The 24,037-nt window shown below is 38.5% G+C and overlaps 1 protein-coding gene across 2 annotated transcripts in view; it reads left to right on the forward strand.

The window, feature by feature from the left end:
• LOC112144738 (histone deacetylase 7) overlaps positions 1-24,037 on the forward strand; it is a 57,846-nt gene that overhangs the window by 25,101 nt on the left and 8,708 nt on the right. For both annotated transcript variants that reach the window (XM_024269459.2, XM_024269460.2), the window contains exons 5-20: positions 1,237-1,298; positions 1,875-1,988; positions 2,432-2,529; positions 4,254-4,352; positions 5,353-5,488; positions 7,841-8,073; positions 8,145-8,363; positions 10,250-10,445; positions 10,532-10,665; positions 10,744-10,864; positions 10,950-10,993; positions 13,593-13,700; positions 13,882-13,937; positions 16,132-16,219; positions 16,756-16,875; positions 20,515-20,612. In XM_024269459.2, the coding sequence (XP_024125227.1) occupies positions 1,237-1,298; positions 1,875-1,988; positions 2,432-2,529; positions 4,254-4,352; positions 5,353-5,488; positions 7,841-8,073; positions 8,145-8,363; positions 10,250-10,445; positions 10,532-10,665; positions 10,744-10,864; positions 10,950-10,993; positions 13,593-13,700; positions 13,882-13,937; positions 16,132-16,219; positions 16,756-16,875; positions 20,515-20,612 (1,926 nt within the window). The remainder of the gene's footprint in view (positions 1-1,236; positions 1,299-1,874; positions 1,989-2,431; positions 2,530-4,253; positions 4,353-5,352; positions 5,489-7,840; positions 8,074-8,144; positions 8,364-10,249; positions 10,446-10,531; positions 10,666-10,743; positions 10,865-10,949; positions 10,994-13,592; positions 13,701-13,881; positions 13,938-16,131; positions 16,220-16,755; positions 16,876-20,514; positions 20,613-24,037) is intronic.

The following is a 24,037-nucleotide window of genomic DNA, read 5'->3' on the forward strand; positions in this document are numbered from 1 at the left end:
TTTGATCTGCATAGCAACCATTTTATTTTTTGGTCACCTGAGGTTGACAAACAGTTGAAAAACAGTTTTTAGAAGAATTAGCAAAAGTAAGTTTTGGGATATCCTTGGCAACATAGGTTTTTGTTAGCCACGGCCACATTCCTAATATGTTCATATCATATGTCATATCATTTTATTCAGCTTGAGCTTACGATTAATGTGTTAATAAATAATAATCAGGTAATAACGTTTGCAAGCAACAGGGCAACGCCACGTATTTGGGAGCTCGCTATGCTAAAGCCACTCAAAAAGGACAAATTTTAACATTTTTCCTAGGAAGCTTGCCAATGACACTCAACGAGTGAGAAGGCGATAGATCGAAATTCCTAAGATGAGTTTAAATTTATAGCTGCTACAAAAGGTTTTTTTTTTATTTAATTCAAGATGCCAAATTCCTTTTAAGGTTTAAGGTCAACAAAACCTTGGATGTGGTTGTAGACTTAAATTGGTGGTGTATGTGAGAAATTTTGTGAAGAACACTCAAGCAAAAGTTTTCTTTTCCCACATCCCAGCCAGCAAGGCCAAGTGGGCCCCATATGATTTAAAATTGGAGAAAATGTGGGGTTTGTCCACAGTTTCCACGATGGCTCACTACACTACTATCCAGCTGCCTGGTGGTCAGCGTATGAGCGCTGCTACCCAGGGACCGGCAGAGCTAGCAGGGTCGCCTGGGCAGCAGAGCCAATGTGGGGCCATCACAAAAACAACAACAACCCCAATTGGGGCCCACATATTCTGCCCACTTTTAAACCATATGGGACCCGCTTGGCCTTGCTGGCTGGGATTGTACTTTAGGAAAATGTGAAAACTGCAACATTTTACACTTTGTCACAAAATGGTTCCCAAATTGTAGGCCCAGTGGCCATCCCATAGTAAGGTCAAACTTCCTGTGGATGTCCCTGACATGTTTTTTTTGGTTTGATTAGCTCATTTTTTGAGGCCCCAAAATAGATTTTGATCCCATTCATTTTTTTGATGGTTTCTGATCATCACTTTTTTAAGGAAGTTCATTCACTCTGTCAAAAATTCATTTTTACTGGATACCGGACACATTTTTGTTGAGGTGCGATAAGGAAGAAAAACTGCTCCGTCCAGAACTGCTGCGGGACATACAAAATGCAGTACATGTATTAGCGATCGTGGCAGAAACAGTTAATTGACATTGTTTTGGTTACTAAGGTTACCGGTTTCTGACAGGTCCCCAAAGACTCAGCCGGCCCCCTGTGACCAGCGTCAGGACCTGGCCCTTCGAAGAACAGGTGAGACCTCTTTGTGTTTTTACTTCCTTCATGTTAAGTGAAAAGAAATCTGCAGATGTGTTCATAGAGTCATTTTATGCTCTGATAAAGCAGAAACTAATGTTTTGTACTACATGATGATCATTTAAACAATACAACATGATAGAAACTTTGTATTAAAGTGACTTAACCTAAATTCATATCAGATAAGATATAAAATCAAAGATAAAACAGAACAAAACTCTTACCCAACTTTAGCCAAGGTATGTGTAAAATGAACTGCGTGAGAGTCCAGAACAGGCCTCCCTCATGGCGTGAATGAAAGTGGGTGTGGTTCCTCCATTCTTTACCTTTCTGCAACTTTGCCAACCATTATTTATTTGTCTTGTCCTGCACCCAATAGCGCACACAGCCCGCAGAGGTTTTGTTGGCACGGTGACAACACAAACATGGCTTTAATCTGATCATGGCCTGCTGCTGATTGATTTCTTGGAGTTTACTGGCAAACCTGAACACAAAGAGCCTCCGTGGCAGCACGTTTTCATGGTTCAGTTTTAAATGTGCTGATTTCTCACCTGTGCGTTTGTGCTTCTGCAGTGTCAGAGCCCACACTCAAGTGGAAGTTGAAAAAACTCATCTCCACGAGACCGAACCCTCTTCAGCGCAAGATCAGTGCTCCTGCTTCTGTCAGGCATAAGACAGAAACTCTGGGTATGAGCATTTTATGTTTGTTTTGCTTTTGTGAGTCAACATTTGTAACATTTTGATTGATTTTATTTAACCTTTTCTTTTTGCGTTTGGTTAAAGTCCCACTCTGGCCATCTTTTGATCAAATTTTAGTGTTCCCAGTGGCCTCAATTTAAAAACCTGTTGTTTACTAGAACATAGTTTCTGCTTTAGTTCATGAAAAACTTGTGTTTGGGCGGGACAAAAAGCCTTCCTTTCAATTCTCATCATCCCTTTGTTTACATTTTCTTCCTCTAGCTTTTGTCTACTCCTGATTCAAAGTTTGAGTAAAGAAATACTCAAAATTGCAGTTTTAACCAAAATTTTCTTTATATATATCCTCTATCATGAAAAAGAACATGTCAAAAACACCCTAAACATGATTGTCATTGGAGCAGCATCATTCTTTTCATCTTTTTGTGTCTCAGACTCATCCCCGAGCAGCTGCAGCAGCTCCTCTGCATCCGGGTGCAGCTCACCAAATGACCCCCTGTATGACATCGGCTCCATCCCACCGGCGCATGAGGTGAGCCCCTCCCGTTAATGGACAAGACAGCAATGATTAACATTTCTTTTGACAGTGCAAAAAGTGATGAGTATCGAATAACTTTCTTATCTAGTCAACATTTAAAAAATATTGCAGGATCTATTCCCTTTTCCCTTCACTATTGTCTTAAAGCAAGACTGTCCAAACGTTGTTGAACTGACCTGCGTTCTATGAATATCATTATATTCAAATGAACTATTTTATGAAATTTTATGCAGTGGGATACTTTTTGTTTCTTCACATAGAGCAGAAATACATCTAAATGTATTTTTCTCCAAATTACTGTGAATTTTGTGTTTAATGAGCATGAAAATAGAAGATAAAGTTTATCAGGAAAAAAGGTTGTCAACAGCAAATTTGGGTTCACGTGAAACATTAGATATTATTCTGAATTTATGCTTATTTTACTCAAATTTGACACAATTTGAACAAAAAATCTCTAATTTCCACTTGTCCTGCCGGTTCTCGTGGCCAACTTCTGCCACAAAAGGTCCAGCGACAGTGATGCCACAGGTTTACATTAGCTTATAAAATAATTTAGCCAATCACAATCAATAAGTTTGGGCAAAACATATTATTAAATGTTTTGATGGGAACCCTTGGGCCGGAGAGAATTTGAAAGCTGCCCGCATTCAAATTGCGTAATGTCTAATGGTGAGCCAGTAGGTGTAAGATAATTGAGATTTATTGGATACTTGTATCCTCCAATGGTATTTATTCCAAAAATTTGTCAGTCAGTGTTGTGTAAAGGTATGCATCCCCTGTTGCGACCTGACGTCATTGATTCGTATTTTATATATTTTGTCCCAAAAAGTGTGAGAAGGTCACAATATAGTTTATTCTAGGGGTTTTTGGAGTTTAATGTCATATTTGCATTTTTCCCAACATATTCTACTTTAAATGAGTTTTTTTTGTGTAAAATAAATAAATAAATGACTTGTTTGGCTAATCTAGGATAAGAAATGCAGTTTATGAAAGTAACTTTGTTATGGAGGCGTATTAATAAATAGTTGTTGCTATATGAGGGGGTCAGATTCTGGCAGGCTAGACAGAACCAGTCCTCCGTCATAGAAAATGTAGAGAAAAATGCAAATATGACAATAAACTCCCAAAAGCCACATAATAAAGTATATTACTATATATATCCACCTTCTTTTTATGCTTTTTGGGACAAAATATGCCAGAAATTAGAGAGCGGCCACTACAGGAAGATATAACATCATAAAGCATAAGGAGACTCTTCCTAAATACAAAAGTTTGAATAAATGTACTTTTTTATGGTTCTCTAACAAACACTCATGTTTTATGCTACAGATCTTTCACACTGCAATCTTGAAAATACATTTGTCCAACATAGATGTTGCTTTTGTCTTGAAGTACCTTTTCACAGGAGTAGCTTATTACATGTGTACATTGTTCTCCTTCAGTGATTGCATGTCACAGCTGACTGTAGGAAATGTGGCATTGATTTATGGGTACAGTGCTGCAAATGTTTCCTCATACCATCGGGGGTTTTGATCTGCGTCTATACAAATCAGGTCATCAATGAAGAATGTTTCCTTTGTATTTGTTCGGTTAGAGATTGAACAGAAACAGCGTTGTTGTCCTCCCTGTCAATGGGATCTCCACCAATCTTTTCTCCTGAGTCTTTACTGTTTCACTCATTCTAAAAACACTGACGATTAAAAACTGTGTATGCTCAGCCTCAAAGAAAGCTGTTGAAAAATGGAGGCGTGGCGCCCGGCTCTCTACCCATCAGCCCCACCACCATGCCCAACATCACAGCTGGACTTCCAGCACAGGTGAGCAACTATACATCCTTTACTTCACTTTCTAAATAAATTACACTCGATTTGAAAGGCTGCAGCTTCCTTTGTGTGCAGACTGATATCTTGTCTGGGCTATTTTTAAGTTTTCACTTCCTTTTTTATCATGATTATGTTTTTATATCTCATGATTAGACCTCAAAGAAAGTGTAAACACACATTATAGTTGTGTGAAAAAGAAGCAATGCAAATATTCATCAGATAATTAATTATAAAACAATAAAAACAGTCTTCTGGTTATCAAAAAAATCCTGAGAATTGGTCATGATATGTCTTTAAAGGTGGCGTAGCTTGTAAAATGGAATACGTTAGCACTTTATTAGGAAGTTTCGTCTTGACAAACCACAAGGTCTTTAAAATGGCAAGCTTTAGACAGGAAATACCACAGTGGAAATGCTCGGGCATCACGCGTCTGACCACATTCTGCAAAAAAAAACAAATATTGCAAAAACTCTTCAAGTGTAAAGCATTCTGGTTGAAGATTTTTCTTTTTTTAAGCCACATGACATTTATTTAGCTTAACCACTGAAGTGCTTGAACATGTGGTTTTAGAAACCGAAAACATGTTCACTGTGACTTAAAAAATCCTGCATGGAATAAAGTTTTTGCTTCTCTGTTTATATATGTAAGTGCAGAGAGGTAAACTCATCACAGACGGGAGTGAAAAAATGCAGTCCTGCAAGGATGAGTGTGTGCTCCACCTACAGCACATTCTCCAGTCCTTTCCTTTTCTATAATTATCCCTGTTGTGCTTAAATCCTCAACAGAAATGCAAGCACTTGTGTTCTCTCGAGTGTTTATAAAAGGAAGTGTTAAGATTCTAGTGGCAGCAATTCTTCAAGCAGTACTTAAACATTAGCAAAAGTAAAATATTCTGAATCAAACCCGTTTTGTCCAACTAGCTGTTCTTGTTTACATTGCCTAATTTTGTGAATTTCTCGTGAACATCTATTGTTATTATACTTCTTCTCCTCAGGCTGACTTGCACATAAGAAAACAAATGGCTCTCCCACCTGTGTACCTGGAGGGAGGCAGTCCAGCTCTGCTTCAGCGCTTGCAGCCATTGATCATATTTGACCGCGCCGGGTTTGTCCACTCCCAGCTCGTCTCTCGTGAGTCCTGTTGCAAAAACACTTCATGCATTTCAGAAATGAACAAAAAAATCAATCTAAAATTATATCTCAATCCTTTTAAAAAAAGCAAAACAATTATTTATGTATTTTTGTAGGAGGTAGACTTATTTGTCCTCTTTTGTCCCTATAAACCTTCATAGAAAAGCCTTAAACTTGTCTTTTATAGTGTAGAAAATGTTTTTTTAATATAATTCAGTGAATCAATGTTCAGAGGACACCTTGGAATAGTTATTTATTTATTTTTCGGTATCATTTTTGTGATTATAAGTCAGGGGTCTGTGACTCCGGAGCCACGTGGCTCTTTTATCACTTTTTGTGGCTTTAATGAAAAATACTAACGATTGAATACATAATAGATTCATTCTTTTAAGTTTTGTCATTTCTGCTTAGATCTTTAATATGTCAAACAACTAAGCAAAAAAAGTTTGATTTACTGTCAGAAATTCTATAGAAATATTCTGGTTAAATAAAATATTCCAGATGTTATTTTATTTGGGTAAATGACCCTAAAATGGTTAAAGTTTTGAACAGATGAAGTTTGAAATGATTGAACATGATTTAGAGTTATGTGTTTGGTGCCTTCCATCTTCGAGAAAAACAATAAAACGATCAGTTTAATCTTAAGGTCTTCAGTTTTTTATAGATTCTACTTAAATGTTGTTTATATATGAGTGTTAAAGGGAAAAAACAATGGTGGCACAACAAAATCCTAATGATAAAAATATCATGTTTTGACTGTCTTGCTTTTATAATTGAAGTAAAGCTGCTGCAGCAGGACAATCTTTTTTGGGCGGGTTTTATTTAGAAAGGAACTATATATATAAACATATAGACACTGTTGTAATTAAATTACTGTAATATTTACATTACATTTATAAATCAATGTTTAATTGACAAAACATCATAACTATTTTGTATTTTTAAGCGATAAAGTGAAACTTTGTGGCTCTCGGTGGGTTCTGGTCTGTAAGAAACTTGACCAAACGCCTCTTTTAGTGTTAAAGGTTGTAAGTAAAAGACCACTGCTTTAAAAATACATCAAAAGATGATCAGAGTGGCACCCTAAACAGCCTAGGCCCACTTTGTCTGTGGTTTCAACAAACCCCATTTAAACCACTTACACTTTTTAGCTGTTTCATCCACACCAAAGTCCTTTGAGTTGGTGTGGATACATATTTGTAGGTTGTTGAGGTTAAAAAGGTGCATGAAAACACAACGGTGGCCTTGCATTACTCATGCCAGCTGTAAAAAACATTTCGCATTTTTGTTTCAGATTTAGTCCTCTAAATTGTTCACTACAAGATCTAATATCACCATAGCCTGTACTTCCTCTAATGACATAATATCAGCATTTAAGAATATCAGAAACAATTTAGTGATGCCCTCATAAATCCCTCAGATCTCTTCAAAATAAAAAAACCTTCTAAGATCAATGCAGTTATTTGTATTTAAACAGGAATCTCATCATAACAGGTCACAGTATTTATATCCATTAAATCCCGGTTGGATTTTTAGGTTTATTTTTCCTACTTTCCCCCCAAAAATCTGTTTTTTTCTTTCTTTTTTTTTTTTTTTGGAGATCATTATTTTTCATGTTGAAGGGATGAACCAACCTGTTCAGTTGTTTGAGGATGGTAGATGTGGCAGATCACCAAAAATGGATCAATAAATACAATCACAGTAATATTATATGTTTGCAAAATATATTTGGGATCCATTTATGTAAACATAATGTTTTTAGAATTTAAGTGGGGTGTTATTACTGCAACAACAGACTTTTATTGTGAATTTATGCTTGATTCTTGTTCAAAAATCCTAATTTTCATAGAATGTTCATATAACCTCAATTAAGGGATTAATTCATGTCGACACATTAAGACAAAATCAGTGCCGCTGCTAAATATTGATACTACATGAAGCTAACTCTTAAACTGCTTACAAATATAATTTTAACTCTTTGCATTGAGTAAAATGTGTCATGAAAAACCTCATTTTTTTCCAGAGATTATTCATCTGTGAGATATTTGAATGTCTCTGATCTGACCTTTTTTAAATAATATATGAAAAAGCTTCAGTATTAGTCTTTCATAAAAGAAAACATGATATTGCTCTAATGTTCTCAAAAAGAAAGAAAAGTCTTTAGTGCTGCATGAAAGTGAACACGTTGTTACAAGGACGCCATCTGCTGGACTGAACATGGTATTACATATATTTATTAGTTCTTATAAATCAATTCTTCTTCTCCCAAATTGCATTTTTATGTTCAAATTTTGATCTGTTTCTTGACTTTTTTAAATTCCTGATTTCTTTTTCCTCCTTCCCTCTTCCCAGTTCATGGCCTGAGCTCCATTGCTCACCAGCATCCTCCTCACCTGGCCTCCCCCTCCAAAGAGGGCCTGGTCACTCTACCCTCTCACCAAACTGTGAAGCGGACGTATTCGGAGCCGCTGCCGCACAGCCACTCAACCCTGCCCCCCCGCTCGTCCCTCCACCAGCACATTCAGCAGCAGGAGTACCAAAAGAATGGACTGGATCGGTTCAAACTGAGTTCTCACTTCATGAAGGTAAGGAAAAGAAGATGTCTTCATGAGATCAACGTAAATATTCTGAATATTTGTTTCAAAAATCGGTTCAGAAATGCAGCAACAGACCAGACCTCCACGAGGAGGACATGGACCTGGAGAGCGGTACGGGATCGGGAACGGGGTCGGCCTGCAGCTCAGAACCGGGCTCGCTGTGTGACGACGGTCGCCGCCGGAGGCAAAGCAGCACCAGCACTGACTCCGTTTGTGACACAGAATCCAACACCTCCTCCAGAGACAGCCTGATCGAGTCTTCCCTTTCCCCCAGTCAGGTGCTGATACGTTTCATAGAAATATTTGTAGAGATTTTAATGTCTGTTCCCCTGCTTGAGGTTTTTTTCTTTTACATTTATTTATTGTCCTAAGCTACGTATAAATTAAGCAATCCACACTACCTGATACTAGCGCATTTAGAAGAGGCTTATGGCGAAATGTTCTAGGGGAACAAATTTTACAAATTTATCTCCAGGCTTTTTCTTTAACAGCTCCAGACTTAGTGTCATATAATTACGGGACAAACTGCAACGAAAAGTTTTCCTTAACGATCAGTTTACAAACGGTTGGCCTTAGTGGTCAAAGCTCAACTGGTTAAACTTTCAACACGTTTTTAATGGCTGCACTTTTACATATAAATGCAAAAAAAAAAAATGGGGTAGTTATTTGTGTACGCAAGAGTTTTCAACACGGAAACGTGCATATACTGTATGTGCGTTTACATATTCGTTTCATTGGAATTAGATGCTTAAATGCTCATTTAAGCAACAGTGTGAACCAATTTCCAGATTGTATAAAAATGACAAAAGCATTGTAGCAGACTGAGTTGGGACGAGTGGCTGTTTGGGTTCTCTAATGTACGGAGCTCAGTGAACGCCAGATTCTTGTTGGCCCTGAATTCTGTCAATCATCCGGTTTGTTCTGAGGTTTTAGGGGAATAAAAGGAGGAGGGCTGGTGCATGAGACAGAATGAAGGCGTATGAGGTGTGTAGATAGACCAATAAATTAAAGAAATAGACTAAAAAAGTAACTATTGTTAAGTGTTCTTATGCTGTTTTTGTTGTCAACCACAAACTAAAGAGGCTTAAAACAGATGAAGTCTCCGCGTCTCAGTGCAGGAAGGAGAGAGGGAGAGGATTCATTCTCCATTATTAATTATCTCGTTATCACAAGAAAACAAAATTCAACTAAATGAAGTTCATTTTCTCGTGATAACAATAAATTATCTCGTTATCAGGAGAAAACAATAATTAAAAAAAAAAAAGAAGGGCAGGTCGTCTTCGGTTTCCATAGAAAAGTAATTGCCCAAACTATATTACATATGGATACATTGAGCTATAATAAAGAATTTGAATACATTTTGTAGAAACCAGATCATTGACGTTCATCATTATACCAAGAGATTTATGGAGTTTTTTATTGATTTATTATTATCTGACATTTTTAATATAAACATTTTCTTTTTTATTTAACCTTTATTTAATCAGATGAAATCCTTTGAGATCAGGATCTCTTTTTTTTCAAAGGTGACTGATATTATCTGTTAGCCGTCATTTGCAAAGGTTGTGAGCAGCATGACATGAATAACGTATAATAGATGTGAGCTGCGTTAGTTTTCAGTGGAAGTAATGTATAGATCCTTTTTCTTTGTGACTCAGAAAGGTGTGAAATAATCTAAATGAAGCAAGTTCAGACCATTTTAATTGAGATTGGAGAGAGTTGCAGGCAGAGGCAGCAGAAACACTGAAGGCTTGTTTCCTAAATTCAGTCTGAACACAGAGAATATGCTGCTGGAAAGCTTCTCTAGAGCACAAAGCTGTGACATAGTGACTTAAAAGGCTAAATTTGATCAACCAAAGCAATAAACTTATTATTTAATCAAACTGTTGGCATTTTTTTTACCAATCCAAAGAGCTGTGTGTGACTCCAGAGCCTCAGGTTTCAGAACCCATTTTATAAGTTTACCACGTGGAGGCGCTGTTGCTTTGCTGCAGACGGGTGGCCCCACAAGGCTCTTCCTGTAATGATGTGGCAGATTACACATCATTTCCCCTATGACCTTTTTTTTTATCTGCTGCCATTTATAAATAAAACATACTTTAAAAAGAAAAAAAAATGCCTGATTTTGTTTAACGGCTGGTTGTTCTTGTTTTGTAAACTCCAGAGACAGCTGAACGTCAGAGCAGGTCTCCAGCCGGACACACTGACCGTACCAACCGCCTCCTGGCACCAGCCGGTGTTCCGGACCCGCTCCTTGCCGCCCTCCACGTCGCTGCTCTCCACCTCACAGTCGCTTGCAACCGTGCCGTCTCTGACGTTGTCCAACCCCGGCTCAGACGTGAAGCTACGCTTCACTACAGGTGGGAGAATCCTGATATGGGACGCTGTCGCCCACCTGAATAATGAAGGAAACTACAATCCGGTGTGCACCTTTTTGTGTGTGTAGGTTTAGCGTATGATTCTCAGATGCAGAGGCACCAGTGCTCATGCGGAGACAACAGCCGCCACCCTGAGCACGCGGGCAGGATTCAGAGCGTCTGGTCCAGGCTGAACGAAAGAGGGCTGAAAAACCAGTGTGAGGTACGCTAAACACAAATAAACGTTTGTGGAACGTCTGGATGTTGAGAGAATGATGTGCATCCGCATATATCGTTAAAGTGCATCCAGAGCAGAAAGGCCACAGTGGAGGAGCTGCAATCGGTTCATTCAGAGAAACATGTGCATTTGTTTGGCAACAACTCGCTCAGCCGCCTCAAGCAGGACAACCACAAACTCACCGGTATGTTTGACACCAACACACAGAAATACAGTTTTATAACTCAGGTCATACATGCATGCATGAAGGTTGAAACCGTCTGTTTCAGGGCCTCAGCCTCTTTTCGTCTTACTTCCATGTGGAGGGGTTGGGGTGAGTGCTGCACACACAACCACGCTCTTCAACATTTCAGAAACACACGAGTCATGTGGGACTTTTTCCACTTGCGTTACTGAACAGCAAACATTACATGGCTGATTGTGCTTCATTACACAATTGACTTAATGATACTACAAATTGCCGATCCTGTTTTGTTTGGCTAAGATAACTCAGAAAAGTCCAAAATCAAAGTCTGTGCAAAAACTTCATCTGGTAAAAAAAGAGGAAAAAAAATAAGACAAAATGCTGCGAGGAAGTGTTCAAGGAGGAATAGAAGTGTGCGTGGAGGGAAGAGAAAGGGGGAAAGCTGGATGGGTCTGGGTGGCAGTTGATAAGAGGACTGATCTGCTGGGATTTCCGGCCGTCGGCTGCTTTGGTGATTGGAACAAGATGGCAAAGTCTGTGATAAAAGAAATTCCTCTGATTCCATATTTTCCTAGCAGCACTCTGTCAGGAAGGAGTCACAGAAATACAGGAGAAGAAGAGATGGAAGCAAATCTTTATATGTTAACAAGTCCACACAAAATGTTTACTGTAGATGCTGGGCATCTTCAGATTATGGTTCGGATGTTTTTTTTATTGCAGGTTTTTTTCCCTGGTTTTGAGATGATTTTTAAGTATAACCGCCAGTTTAAAGTGGTAAAACTACTTTCTTCTTTATGCTTCCTTCTTACATGATTCGATCTCCTCTCAACACATGGTCTACAAATAATACATGAGTCAATCAACAATACAGTCCAGTTGTTAGGCTGTGTACACACCGGGCATGAGATGAGCGTTCAAGAACGTGCAGAACATTAGTGGTGGAAATCTTGAGGCAACTCACGATTCGATTTGATTATGATTCAGGAGGAAACGACTCGATTATGAATCGATTCGATTATGCAACAGTTATCAATGCATCCCAGATTGTTTTAGAAATGTTTTTCTTTACTTCAAGACTTTAGACCAGGGAACAGCAACCTTTAACGGTAAAAGAGTCATTTGGACTTGATTTCTACCGATCAAAACCTAGAAGGAGCCCCATAGTCTTACTTTAGTCTTTAAGTCTTTTAACTTTTAGTCTTTGCTGTGACATAACTTCCACACTTTGTGACTTTTATCCAATTGACCCTCGACACTATGAAAGATAAATGCTTCCAAACGGATCTGGAAGGTCAGCCGTGTTTGTGTGCTATTCAAAAATGTCAGAGTGAAAAACGCTTCACATTTAGTTCCACTTGTTACTTTTACTTTATATCATATACATTTTTCAATCATCAATCGTTCATGGATCATAATCTAATGTCTTTTTTCCCACCATTACTGAACGTGGGTTCTTGAACGCTCTTTTAGCACACAAGGTTCAAACTGGACTGTTGCTACCCGATACTACATGTAAATACAGCTGGAAGAGGCTTGGTATGAAACGTCAAAGTGGGGAAAATCTCCTGAATCTTCCTCCTTATTTTTCAAACCACAATTATTACTATTTTCCCCTAATTTTTTCAAACATTTGGCACTTCCTTGAATTGTAAAGGACGCTACCAATTTGTCAGTACCAGTTTTGAGTCCCTGATTGGTCAAAGTTCAAGTGGTTTATTTTTCAGCGTGCGTTCAATGGTAGTGCATTTTGTCCACGTAGACTTTTCATAGGAAGAGGTTGATTGAAGGCTTATTTCTGAGCCTGATGAAGCATTTCTGTATCCACACTGTAGATTATTTTAACATATTGGACAGTGAAGATAACTTCGTCACTTTTTGTTCTGCGTTTTCTTCTCTGCCGTCCGCCTTCACATGTGTGTTGTTCATAAATTGAGTTCCATTTAACATCTTTACATTATCGTAAATAAGTTTGCCCTGTATCCATCCAAATGTTATTTTCCCAATATCGACATAACCAATTTATTTAGTCGTGAAACAGCTTTATAATGCAGGTCGTTTCCATCAACAACTTGCAGAAATTGATAAATCGTTGAAGAATCGTTGCACCTCTATATTCTTGATATGCATCTGAACCATCAACTGTAGAACTGGAGTGAGTATGACATCGCCCATAAAAAATAAATCCATTCTAGCTCCAACCAAATCAAGTCACGTCAGCCGCCATTTTTTACAGACACCATTGAGGTGGAGACAGAAGTTATTGGTCCGAGTCGGACTGAGTCAGCGTTTCTATGGCAACCACTCTCACCAATCAGTAGTAAGCTGTTGGAAGTCCACATCCTTTTCCACTGAAAGCAAATTTGGGAGAATCCGTCTCTGGAATGTTTGAACGTTAATTTATAACTTGAATAACTTGCAATAAAGAAAAAATACAAGAACATTAAAAAAAAAGTATCAAAGCAAGATTGACAAATATAATGACTGAGAAACAGCTGTTTATTTCTCTATAGAAGTCTGTGAGATTTTGGCCTCTTGGAGCCAGCAGGTACTTCCTGTTTGAGATTTCAGGGGGAACTCAGTCCAGTTCTTTTATACAGACAGTGATCTGTTAAATTAAAGAGATAAAGTGTTTAGAAAAATGATAAAGAGAGTCAAAAACAGCAAAAAAAAAGAAAGATAATTGTCATTATCTGCTGAATTTCTGTAAATGACCTTGTTGTACCCACAGGTGGACATTGACACGGTGTGGAACGAGCATCACACTGCAGCTGCATCTCGCATCGCTGCAGGCTGTGTGGTAGACCTGGCGCTGAAGGTGGCACAGAGAGAGCTAAGGGTGTGTTTTACAATCCATTCCTTCTATTCTAAATGAATGAATAATTTAGTCTAACTGGGTTTGAATTAAACATAAGAGCAACAACAGGAAGAGGTTTGCAGCTTGAATGATGGAGGGGGGTCGTAGCGTTAAAAAAGCCTCCAGGTTTGAATTTGTGATGTTTTTTTTTCTCCTTTCAAAGAATGGTTTTGCAGTGGTGAGGCCCCCAGGTCACCATGCTGCCCATTCCTCCCCTCTGTAAGTACAGCAGCAGCCGTGCACTCACACATGCACATTCACACCACAAGCCAGGGGGCCTGCAAATTGTTTCAGAGGATTTATTACAAATCAGCTAAACTTCTGAAGGAGAAAAGGGAGCGGGCGCCCAGCTCTGCATGTCAATGTGTGCGCTACCTGCCCAAAGCCCGAGGCAAACTACCCGTCTGCTGTTCCTTTTAAGCTTTCAAGACACAAAGCAAACCACCTCAAACGAGCCGTGCACGCAGCATATGTATGCTGTGTACATGTGTGCCTATGTGCATATTCTCTGCATTGCTTTGTGTCAGTCTTTGATAGCAGGCATTAGGCAGGGAATCATCTGGGACTGAGTGTGTGAGCTCAGCAGTGCTTGTCACCCGTTATTTATGGGGAGGTTAAAGACTTTTTTATGAGCAGAGTTTTGGACAACATTAAAGTATATTCTTCCCTTCCGCGCATGCATGCTGACATTGCTTTTTCCAGCATTCCTTTGTTGTTTTGCACACACGTCGTTGTAGACAGTGAGCGTTTGATGGACGGCTGCACCGGAGTTCACTTCTGCAAACCTAGCTTCTCAGACTCTGTTGTCATTTCAGATCTGGATTGAATTTCATAATAACCTAATTATATTGTTTGTTGCAAAATCTGTGGGTTGAAAACTTGTCACATGTGCAAGATTTGAGGCTCATCGTGAGATTCTAAGAACTGAAGAAGACATTTTTGTTTGTCAGCTGGGAAAAAGTTGAGCAAGTAAAAACATTTTTTTCTCAAATAAAAGCTTAGGTCTTGTTTACATGAACTAGAAAGAGCACCACTATTATATTAGAAGCAGGACCCTCCCTATATGTTTAACGGCCACTATTCCTCCAATGTCATGCCTTAAAAAAATGCATCAAAAATAGGTACTTTTTTGTATTTTCTGTAATTTAACCGTAGAGTACTATGTATTTTCACCAGAGCAAAAGTATTTATAGGATGTTCAATATGTTACATTTTTCTGGGTAAACTCTCACATGTCCCAGGAATGGGTGGACCAAAGGCCAAGTCTCCAGGATCATTACTATTTTCATAGGATTTTTTTTTTCTCAAACTCCAAATTTTTCTAGTAATTTTTTAGCATGTTTTTATGATCTTCCTATGTTTTCATTTTTTTTTACATAAACCACAGTTAAAAAATAAAATAATAACTACTTTAATATATCATGTGTTGTCACAATTTGATCTATTTTTTTGGACAAATATTTGTTTTGGGGTATATTACATCAAGTGAAAAATTGCCTGGCAAAAGTAATGGCGTAAATTTTAGGAGCGAAAGTGTTCTAGAGTTAAATGGTATTTTCTTTAAAAATGAAGAGTAAAAAATACTATATTGAGTAATTTCCATTTTATAAGAAAAGCTACCAAACTGTAAATGCAAAATATCTTCAATCGTTGTAGAAATATTAGTAAAACACACTAAAAACATTAGCTACCATGTATTTTCTATGTATACAGAATATAACATACTACCATCTAAATTCTTTTTTTTTTCAATTAATTAATTTATTTGTCTTTCTAAAGGACCAGAGTTCATGTTCTTTGATTTACTGTAACTTTTCCATCATTAACGCGATCAACATAATTCCACTTTTCTTGTTCAAAATCTGCTGGAATTACATTGACAGCTAAAAAGTTACATTATGTTAAAGATTTTGTGTTTAAGCGTCACTGACAACGCCTCAGATGTTAAAGGGTTAAAAGGTGCTTGACGATGAAATAAAGATTAAAAAAAATAAAATTGAGCAAACACAGCATAAAATTACAATATACAATGATATACATTAGTGATACATAAGAATTTAATAAAATTAGTAAAAAAAAAGATACCACTACCTACTGAGTATTACAAGCCACTTTATTTAAGTTCAAATAACTAAAAAAACCTTCTGTAATCAAAGTTATAAAGTAAATAACTTTGCTAACAGTAAATCTATGAGTAATCGGAGGAGATACTTGTTCCATAAGTATCTGAAGTACTGGTCGTGCACGTGGCAGGCGCCACGATGGTCACCGCCCGCACAGCCACCATGTGAATCCAGCTGAAGACACGTCTGAGGCTCTTGGGGTCCATATGGTGGCTTAGTGATATTAATTTGCTGAAGATGAACTTTTTCAACACATGTGGCTGCCACTCTTCCTGTCTGTTTGTCCACAGGGGCTTCTGTTTCTTTAACTCCGTGGCTATCGCTGCCAAGCAGCTCCAGAGCAAGCTCAACGTCAGCAAAATCCTCATAGTAGACTGGGTAAGGAGTGCAGCCGACGATCACCACACGGACGGCACGCTGGTGCACCAGCTCACACATGATTCATGGGTACAAACTCGGTTTGAGGCACACAGTAGCTCAGCTCATTAACATTTAGACCTCGTGGAGGATTAGCTCTGCTTTCAATGTGTGAGCTCGCATGTTTTTAGCGTCGCTTTAAAAAAAAAAAAAATCACACACACAGTGCATACATGTGCAGAAATTGATTCACAGCCAGTTCATTGTGTCTGCTCAACATGTGTTTATGAGGCTGCACAGAGTGTTTACACATTGCATCCTATCTGGCATGTCAAAGTAATTAAGAGGCATTGCAACTAACAATGAGTTTACGTTGCTCTAAGTTAGATAAGAGCGTTTTATCTACATTATATTGAAGATTGAAACTTTTTTTTTTAAGAGGGAAGATGGGGAGTTTCTTTTTAACTACTAATAGTGAAGCTTATGATTTAATTGGGAGTTTGTTTCTCTCTCTTATCTTCCCTTTCCCCCCAATCTTTCAATCGATTTCTATTTAGGATGTTCACCATGGTAACGGCACCCAGGAGGCCTTCTACAATGACCCAAGTGTCCTCTACATCTCTCTGCATCGCTACGATGATGGAAACTTCTTTCCTGGTAGTGGAAATCCCAATGAGGTATACATTTACTTTATTTACAGCTTCTTCTCTGTGTTTTGGAGGATAGCTGTTGAAGATGCCTGAGGAGGAAAGAACTGTTTTTTGTTGTGAAGGAAGATGGTGAAATCCAGAAATTGGTATCGCTGGTGGTGATGCTGTCCAAAAGGTGAAGGTTTAGGTGAAGACTAAAAGAAAATGAAGACAAATCATGAAGAAGAAGGATCAAGACAAATCAAGGTGAATCAAGAAGAGTTGAAAAGAATCAAGACGAGGAATCAAGACCAATTCAATAAAGATATTTTAGAGGAATCAAGAAGACAGATCAAGGTAAATCAAGATGAATCAAGAAGAAGAATTGAAACAAATGAAGACACATCAAGAAGAATCAAAAGGAAGAGGAGTCAAAAACAATCAAGACGAAGAATAATCAAGAAGAGGAATCTAGACCAATTCAAGAAGAATGAGAATTAAGACAAACCAAGAACTGAGTTTAATTCAAGACAAATCAAGATGAAATTAATAAAAATGAAGAACTATAAGAGTGATCAAGATGAATCAAGACAAATCAAGAATCAGAATTAAGTTAACAAATTTAGATGAATCGAGAAGAATCAAGAAAAATCAAGACAAATGAAGAACAAGCAAAAGAATCGAGGCGAATCAAAACAAATCAAGACAAATCAAGACTAATTAAGACTAATAAATAATAAACAGATGGATCGAGCTGAATCAAGAAGAATTAAGAGCAGTCAAGACTAATCAAGACAAATGAAGAACCAGGAAAAGCTCCAGTGTGATCTCCTGTGAGGTTGAGGACTCAGTACCTTAAGACATTATTTGACGGGCTGTCAGGTCAGGGCCGGTACAAACCGTCTTCAATAGAGTCAGGCTGAGTAGATGTGGACTGCAGGTGAATCGGGAGTCTGTCAGTAATTCTGCACACCTGTGGAGAGAAACAGGAAAAGCAGGAGAGGACAGCACCAGCAGAAATGACCAGAGGAGGGGGACAGGGATCGGCCAAACATTCATTGATTGAATGTATTTGCCAAAAAACACAATTTTCTATGTTTTGAATCCGTTCTTCAGATTTCTGCCGTCGTTATCTGTAACAGAAAAGCCCACGTCTTCTGTCTGTGGTCTCACCAGAAACCAAACGTGATGACTACCTCCAGTCAGATGAAGTGACCCCTTCCCCCTCCGTTCAACCCCTCACATTCCCTGTTTTTACCCTGCCAGCCTCCCCCACCATGATACTGTTTTCCTATAAAACCCCCAACGACGGATGGCACATAAAACGCTTCTTTGGCTTGGATGTGGCTTTGCCTTAAGTGGACTCTGAGAAGCAGTGTGGTAAACCTCTGGAGTCTCGCTGTCCCCCTTGTAGGTATCTGACTCTCCATGGGGTAGGAATGGGATGCCATAGTCATAACAGAGCGCCCCAAGTAGCTCAAGGAAATCAGCAAAGGCCTAATACAGTCCGACAACTCTTGAAACATGAAAGAGGAATAGAAGACGGAGGTTTTTTCTGAGCTGTTGCATGAATTGTGTGTCTTTTTGTGCACATGGCTTCAACTGTGTGTGCACGCCAACGTGCGCGCCGGCACATTACCAGCTGGCAAAGAACAGGAGAACTCATATGTTTTTGGTTTGCCCTGTGAACATCCCGTCCACGGAGAGAAGAATGGAGACAGACACTCTGCGATGCTCATCAGCATTCTTTCTCTTCAAGCATCCTCTCACGGCTAAAAAAAAAAAAAAGTTACCAGACATTTCTGCCAAGAGCTTGTCAATCAGCCCCTTCAGTCCTCCCTCAAACTGACACATTGACTGATGGTGAAAGGTTTGAGGAACAGCTAAACGGCTGATAGCAGGACTACAAAGAGAATAATTCCAAACTTCTTTCCAAAATCCAGAGCCTGGTTCACTTTTTGCCCTTAAACTGTGAGGTCTCAGAAGAGGCTCCTCCACTCTGCCTCACCTTATGGATTTCACAACGCATAAGCACAATGGGTTCCATGGAGAGGTTAGCATGTCACAAACACAACAGAAAGTCACACACTATAACCGCTGCATGCACTGCAAAAAAAATGATAGATGAGGAACACTAATCTTAAAAAGAAAAATCACTAGAAAATGATATTTACTTGCAGTAAGTATGTTTTACTTAATAAATCTTATAAAAAGATAAAAAAATCTATAAACAAACAGCTAACTGTTTGATAAAATGACTTCAAATTGAATGCTATACAGACTAATGATACATATTTTTTTGTTAGTTCATAACATAACATTTTTATGCTCTTAATTGTTGTTCATTTAGAATGCACTGAAAAAAATGAGTGGAAATGACTCATTTTAGAAGAAAACGTGAGCAAAATAGGAAATAATATTGGTACAAGTTGGCCCATCTTAATAAATCCTCACAAAATCTAAAACCTGATCAGGTGCTTAGTGTGGATTAAAAAGTGATAATGCACAACTAGAAAAGAAGTTCCAATCACATTACCTAAATGTTTTATATCACTGAGCAGGGCTTCTTTAAAACAAACTTTTTCTTCCTCATCTGGACATAAACATGCGGTAAGAGGGGAACGTTCTCTCTGAACTGGTGCTTCATTTAAACTATTGTGACAATCAGCATTTATATCGTGCTGCAGACGTGGTCGATGTCTGCTTGGGTGCTGTAATGTTACCGTGACAACATGCCACACCAGGCACCAAATATCGAATAGTCTGCTTTTTGTGAAAAAGTGATCTAAACCAAAAAAAAAGTTCTGAAAATCGATTAAACGTTGCTTCTTTTGTAAGTCACCATGGTATAAGCGGGATAATGCCCAACAAAGTGTACATTGTCAACAGCTTCCACACTTCCAAAAAGTGTGTTAATTTCTGATAATACACACTTTGTCTGGCATTATCCCACTTACATAAATCTACACTGCAAAAACAGGCCCTTTAGAAATAAGTCAGAAGTTCTCAGATTTCTTTTTTAGATATGCAAAAAATTCGACCTAAAATTCTGATCCAAAACTTCTGATTTTAAGAAAAAAATTTAGTCTCTCAGACATATTATCTCAATCTAAGATTATTTTGCTTTTTTAAAAACTTTCCTAATGAGATTATTTTTCTTTTGCAAGAAAGGGACATTTTTTCTTGAAACAACTTTCTCAAAATACTGTTTTTCTACCGTCAAAAATGTCAAACAAAAGAATTTGGACCCATTTTAATAATAATTTCCCTATTTTTAGATCATTGGTCTTAATGAGACAGAAATTTTCAACTGTTCTGATTTTGAGAAAAGCTTGGAAACGTCAAATATCTTTTAAATCTTTTCATCTCATGTTATTTTTTTAAGAGCAACAGGCCTTCCCAGATAACTTGAAACACTTCTGTGGTCTAAAGTGATTCATACGATTATTTGACAAATTGTATCAAAATCAAAATGGAGGCTAAGAGGGTGTTGAATTAACAACCACCCGTCTCACATTTAGAAATCCTAATCATTCCCTGATGCTGCCTCCAAGCCATGCTGTTGCTGCAATGCAGAGTTGTGCAAGAACTTTTTCTGATTATATTGATTTTTGCAGTTTTTTTATGTAACCCGTCCTGGTGCTTTTTCTGAAACCCGTTAATGTTTTTTTGCTTTTCGTTTTCCAGGTGGGTTCAGGTGAAGGAAAAGGCTTCAACGTGAACGTCGGATGGATGGGAGGGTTGAACCCTCCGATGGGCGACGCAGAATACCTGGCTGCGTTTAGGTAAAAAATATTATTTTAAGACTTTACTTATTAAATAATTGGTCTGTCGTTTCAGAGTTCCTAAATCATGACACCAAACACAAAACTTTTATTCTGTCTGAATCCAAACATCAGATTCTCCAAAGCTCTGCAAACCGTTCATCATCTTTTTTGTAATTTTCCAACTTTCTCCCAAAAAAGAAATACAAATATTTGGTTCAAGACCTTAGAATTAATCAGTTTGTCATATTTTTAATGTGTTCAATCAGTAAGAAATTATCTTTGTCGTTAATATTATTTCTGAATCAGGAAGAGGAAAATGAAGTTCTCCTTCAAACTCTGACAAAAAGTCTAACAGTAATGCAAAGTGCACACGTGCAGCATGTTTGAAAATGTCTGCCTTAACAAGTTAATGGGGAGTTTCTGTCCACAAGTTGAGCCTTAAGCCTTCAAATCCCTCAGAAACGTCTCGCGATACCCGCTGCTCTACGCGTCCGCCAACACTGGACACCAAACCACAACTTTATTTTCAACCACCATTCAAATGAGTCAATCACTCCGCGCTACGAGTCAGGGCAAATTATCAGCACATTAAATGAAACAGGCAGCCAAACATGTCAGTCAAATTCATAATTTACCCCAACCGCCTGTTTTTCATAGATTATATCTGCGTTATGGCAGTTTTTCTGGACTAAACCCAGGAAGCACTTTGATGCTCTCCCTAAAATATTTACTTTTCCTTTAGTTTTCATTCATGCATGATTAAATAATCCATATTTTTAAAAATAAAATAAATTATAATAATAGACAAAAATGTTAAAAATGCTTCTTCCTGTATGTTATGGACTTTCAACCCAAAAACTGAATACAATCTAAGTTCATTTAGCATCCCTATATTCTGCAGAAAATGCCTAACATGCATTAAATATGAGTCAGCATCTGCTGCTTTGATGCACTTCTGAAAAACTTGCATTAACTCTAAAATACTTTTCATTTTATTCGAGATTTGTCCTGATTAAAAACCGCTTCGTTTGCACTCTACTGTAATGAGCTCTGACTGTGTCTGTCAGCAACACCAGCTCTCCACCAGATGAATAAAACAAAATGTATGCTACAGGGTGCTGCGAGCTGCAGACGCGCTGGGTGGGCCTCTCGTCAGAGCACAGATGCTAATGAGCTAACCCCGTTCTGGGGGAATCCATCCACCCAATAGGCAGGCCTGAAAACACGGCGTCCAGTGTTTACCAAAGCCTTGGAAGTTAATTAAGAGACAACTGGTCCTTTCCTGAGCAAAGCATCTGGGCTTTTTTTTTCTTTTTCATCCTGTTTAGAAAATTGCAAGTTTTTTCAAGTTTAAAACTTCCTCAGTTAACCACAGTTTAGTACCAAACTCCACTGTGTGTTACCCTTAAATTCAAACGAAGCTCTGTAGAGGAGGAGCGTCCTGGTGGTCCAGTGGTTTGTGGCACAAACCGCACAGCTGCAATGTCCGGGTTGCTTATCCAGACAAGAGCCTTTGTCGCATGACATTTTGGGGAGAAGCAGCATTCCTCAGTAAGAGGTGAAATTGGTTAAAGCTACTTTGGATATTAGGCATGGCGGCTGGTTTGTGCTGCACAGCTCCCACCCCACCTGTATAAAAGGTAAAAGCAGCTTCTCCTTTAAAGTCTCACCAAAACAGTCAAAACGTCATCTTGGCTGTAAAGTTATGAGTGTAAATGACATGTGTTTTTTGTTTTTCTTTAGTTTAGAGACACCTTTCAATAAAAATTGTGTTTTTAACATGTATTTGCAGCATTTTTCTCATGATGAAGGAAATATGTTAAATAATTTAGATTAAATTCTCCTTTCTGAGTATTTCTTTATTAAAATCGTGATGGATCAGCAGCAAACAGAAACAAGCGGTTTGAAAAAGCTCTGGATTGTGACGCAGCAACAGCCAAAGTCTCCTGTCTCTGCTATGCTAATGTTAGCTTGGGCTTGTGAGGTGATACAAACTAGCGGGACAGAGTAAACAAAGGAATGCTGGGAAATTACTGTCCCGTCCACAAACCAGAACTAAATTTCTAATGAGCTGCTGCTGCTCTGCAGAAAATATGTCTTAAAGAAACGACAAAGGCCGTTAAAAATGTTGGCTAAACCTGCTCAATGTTTGGTTGGGGTTATGAGAAGCTGTTGAGCATGTAAACAAAGGCATGCTGGGATATCAAACTAGGCTACTTCCATCCACAACCCAGAGGCGAATTTCCACTGAGCTGCTGCTGCTCTGCAGAAAATATGTCTTTAATTTTTGCTGAAAACGGCATAATCATAATTAAACGACCACTGGGAACGATTTTACAATAGAAAAAGATAAAGCTGGCGTGGGACTTTAAAGTTCCATAAATGTTTTTTTATGGAGCTCTTTCACAATTCTGCAAATAAATGATGGGGCTAAATGCTCTTCATCCCAGGAGAAAAACATTTTAACGGATCTTGATTTGATGTTTAGTTAGGGCATCTGTGCCGGTTTTGTAATTCAGGTTGAAACCATGACTCGGTTTCCCCTCTGAGCGTTTTCTGGGCTGGAACAGAACATGGCTGTTGTGTCAGGGTGAGCATCAGTGACAGGAGAAATACTGCGGTGAGAAGCATTGGTGGGACTATAACCATGAGCATGCTGCATGGAGATGAAGTATTGTCAGCGCTGCGTGTGCATGTGGAAGATCACTCAGGTGGTCGGAATGGAAGGTCTTCCTAATCACAGGTAGCACGGCACACGCTTTGGTCCGCAAACGCTCATATTTTCTAGTGCGTTTCCAAATGGCTACTGAAGAGCGATAAACTATGGAGGAGAGGAGAATAAAGCAGAAGAGAAGGAGTGGGGGTGCATTGTTAGGGAATCCAAAGGCGGTGTAATTAGGTCCAATGGATCCCAGATGGCTGGCTGTCAGTGACGTGAGAAGAGGGACGAGCTCCTAATAGAAACCAGACACACACAAATGCCTTTGAACTGCCGCTGAGAGAAAAAAGAGCGAGTGAGAAAGAATCAAACGCGGCATGGTCCGTGCGCTTTTTCTAAATAAGTGGTAGAGAAAGACAAAGGCAGACGGAGAGCGTACTAGAACCATACTGAGTAGAGAATACAGCGGGTCGGGGTTATGACATGCTCAAACTATCAGTTCTTTTTTTAATGAACATATCACAACTTTGTTAATCAAAAATGTGCACATGCAAAAACAGGACATCCAGAAATAAATCAAAAATTCTTCAAGATGTGGGTTTTTGGTGTTTTTTTACATGCTCTTGTTCTTTCTGAGGATTTCTTTATTCAAATTGTTGTGAATCAGATTTAAAAATGCTGTTAAAAAAAGTTGGGAGATAAGGAGGGCCACAAGCTCCCTGTTTCACTCAATTCTGATGCATCTATGTGTCGACAAAAAACAGGAATCTGGATCAAAACTACG

Source organism: Oryzias melastigma, linkage group LG5 (genome assembly GCF_002922805.2).
Source record: "Oryzias melastigma strain HK-1 linkage group LG5, ASM292280v2, whole genome shotgun sequence".
Lineage (NCBI taxonomy): Eukaryota > Metazoa > Chordata > Actinopteri > Beloniformes > Adrianichthyidae > Oryzias > Oryzias melastigma.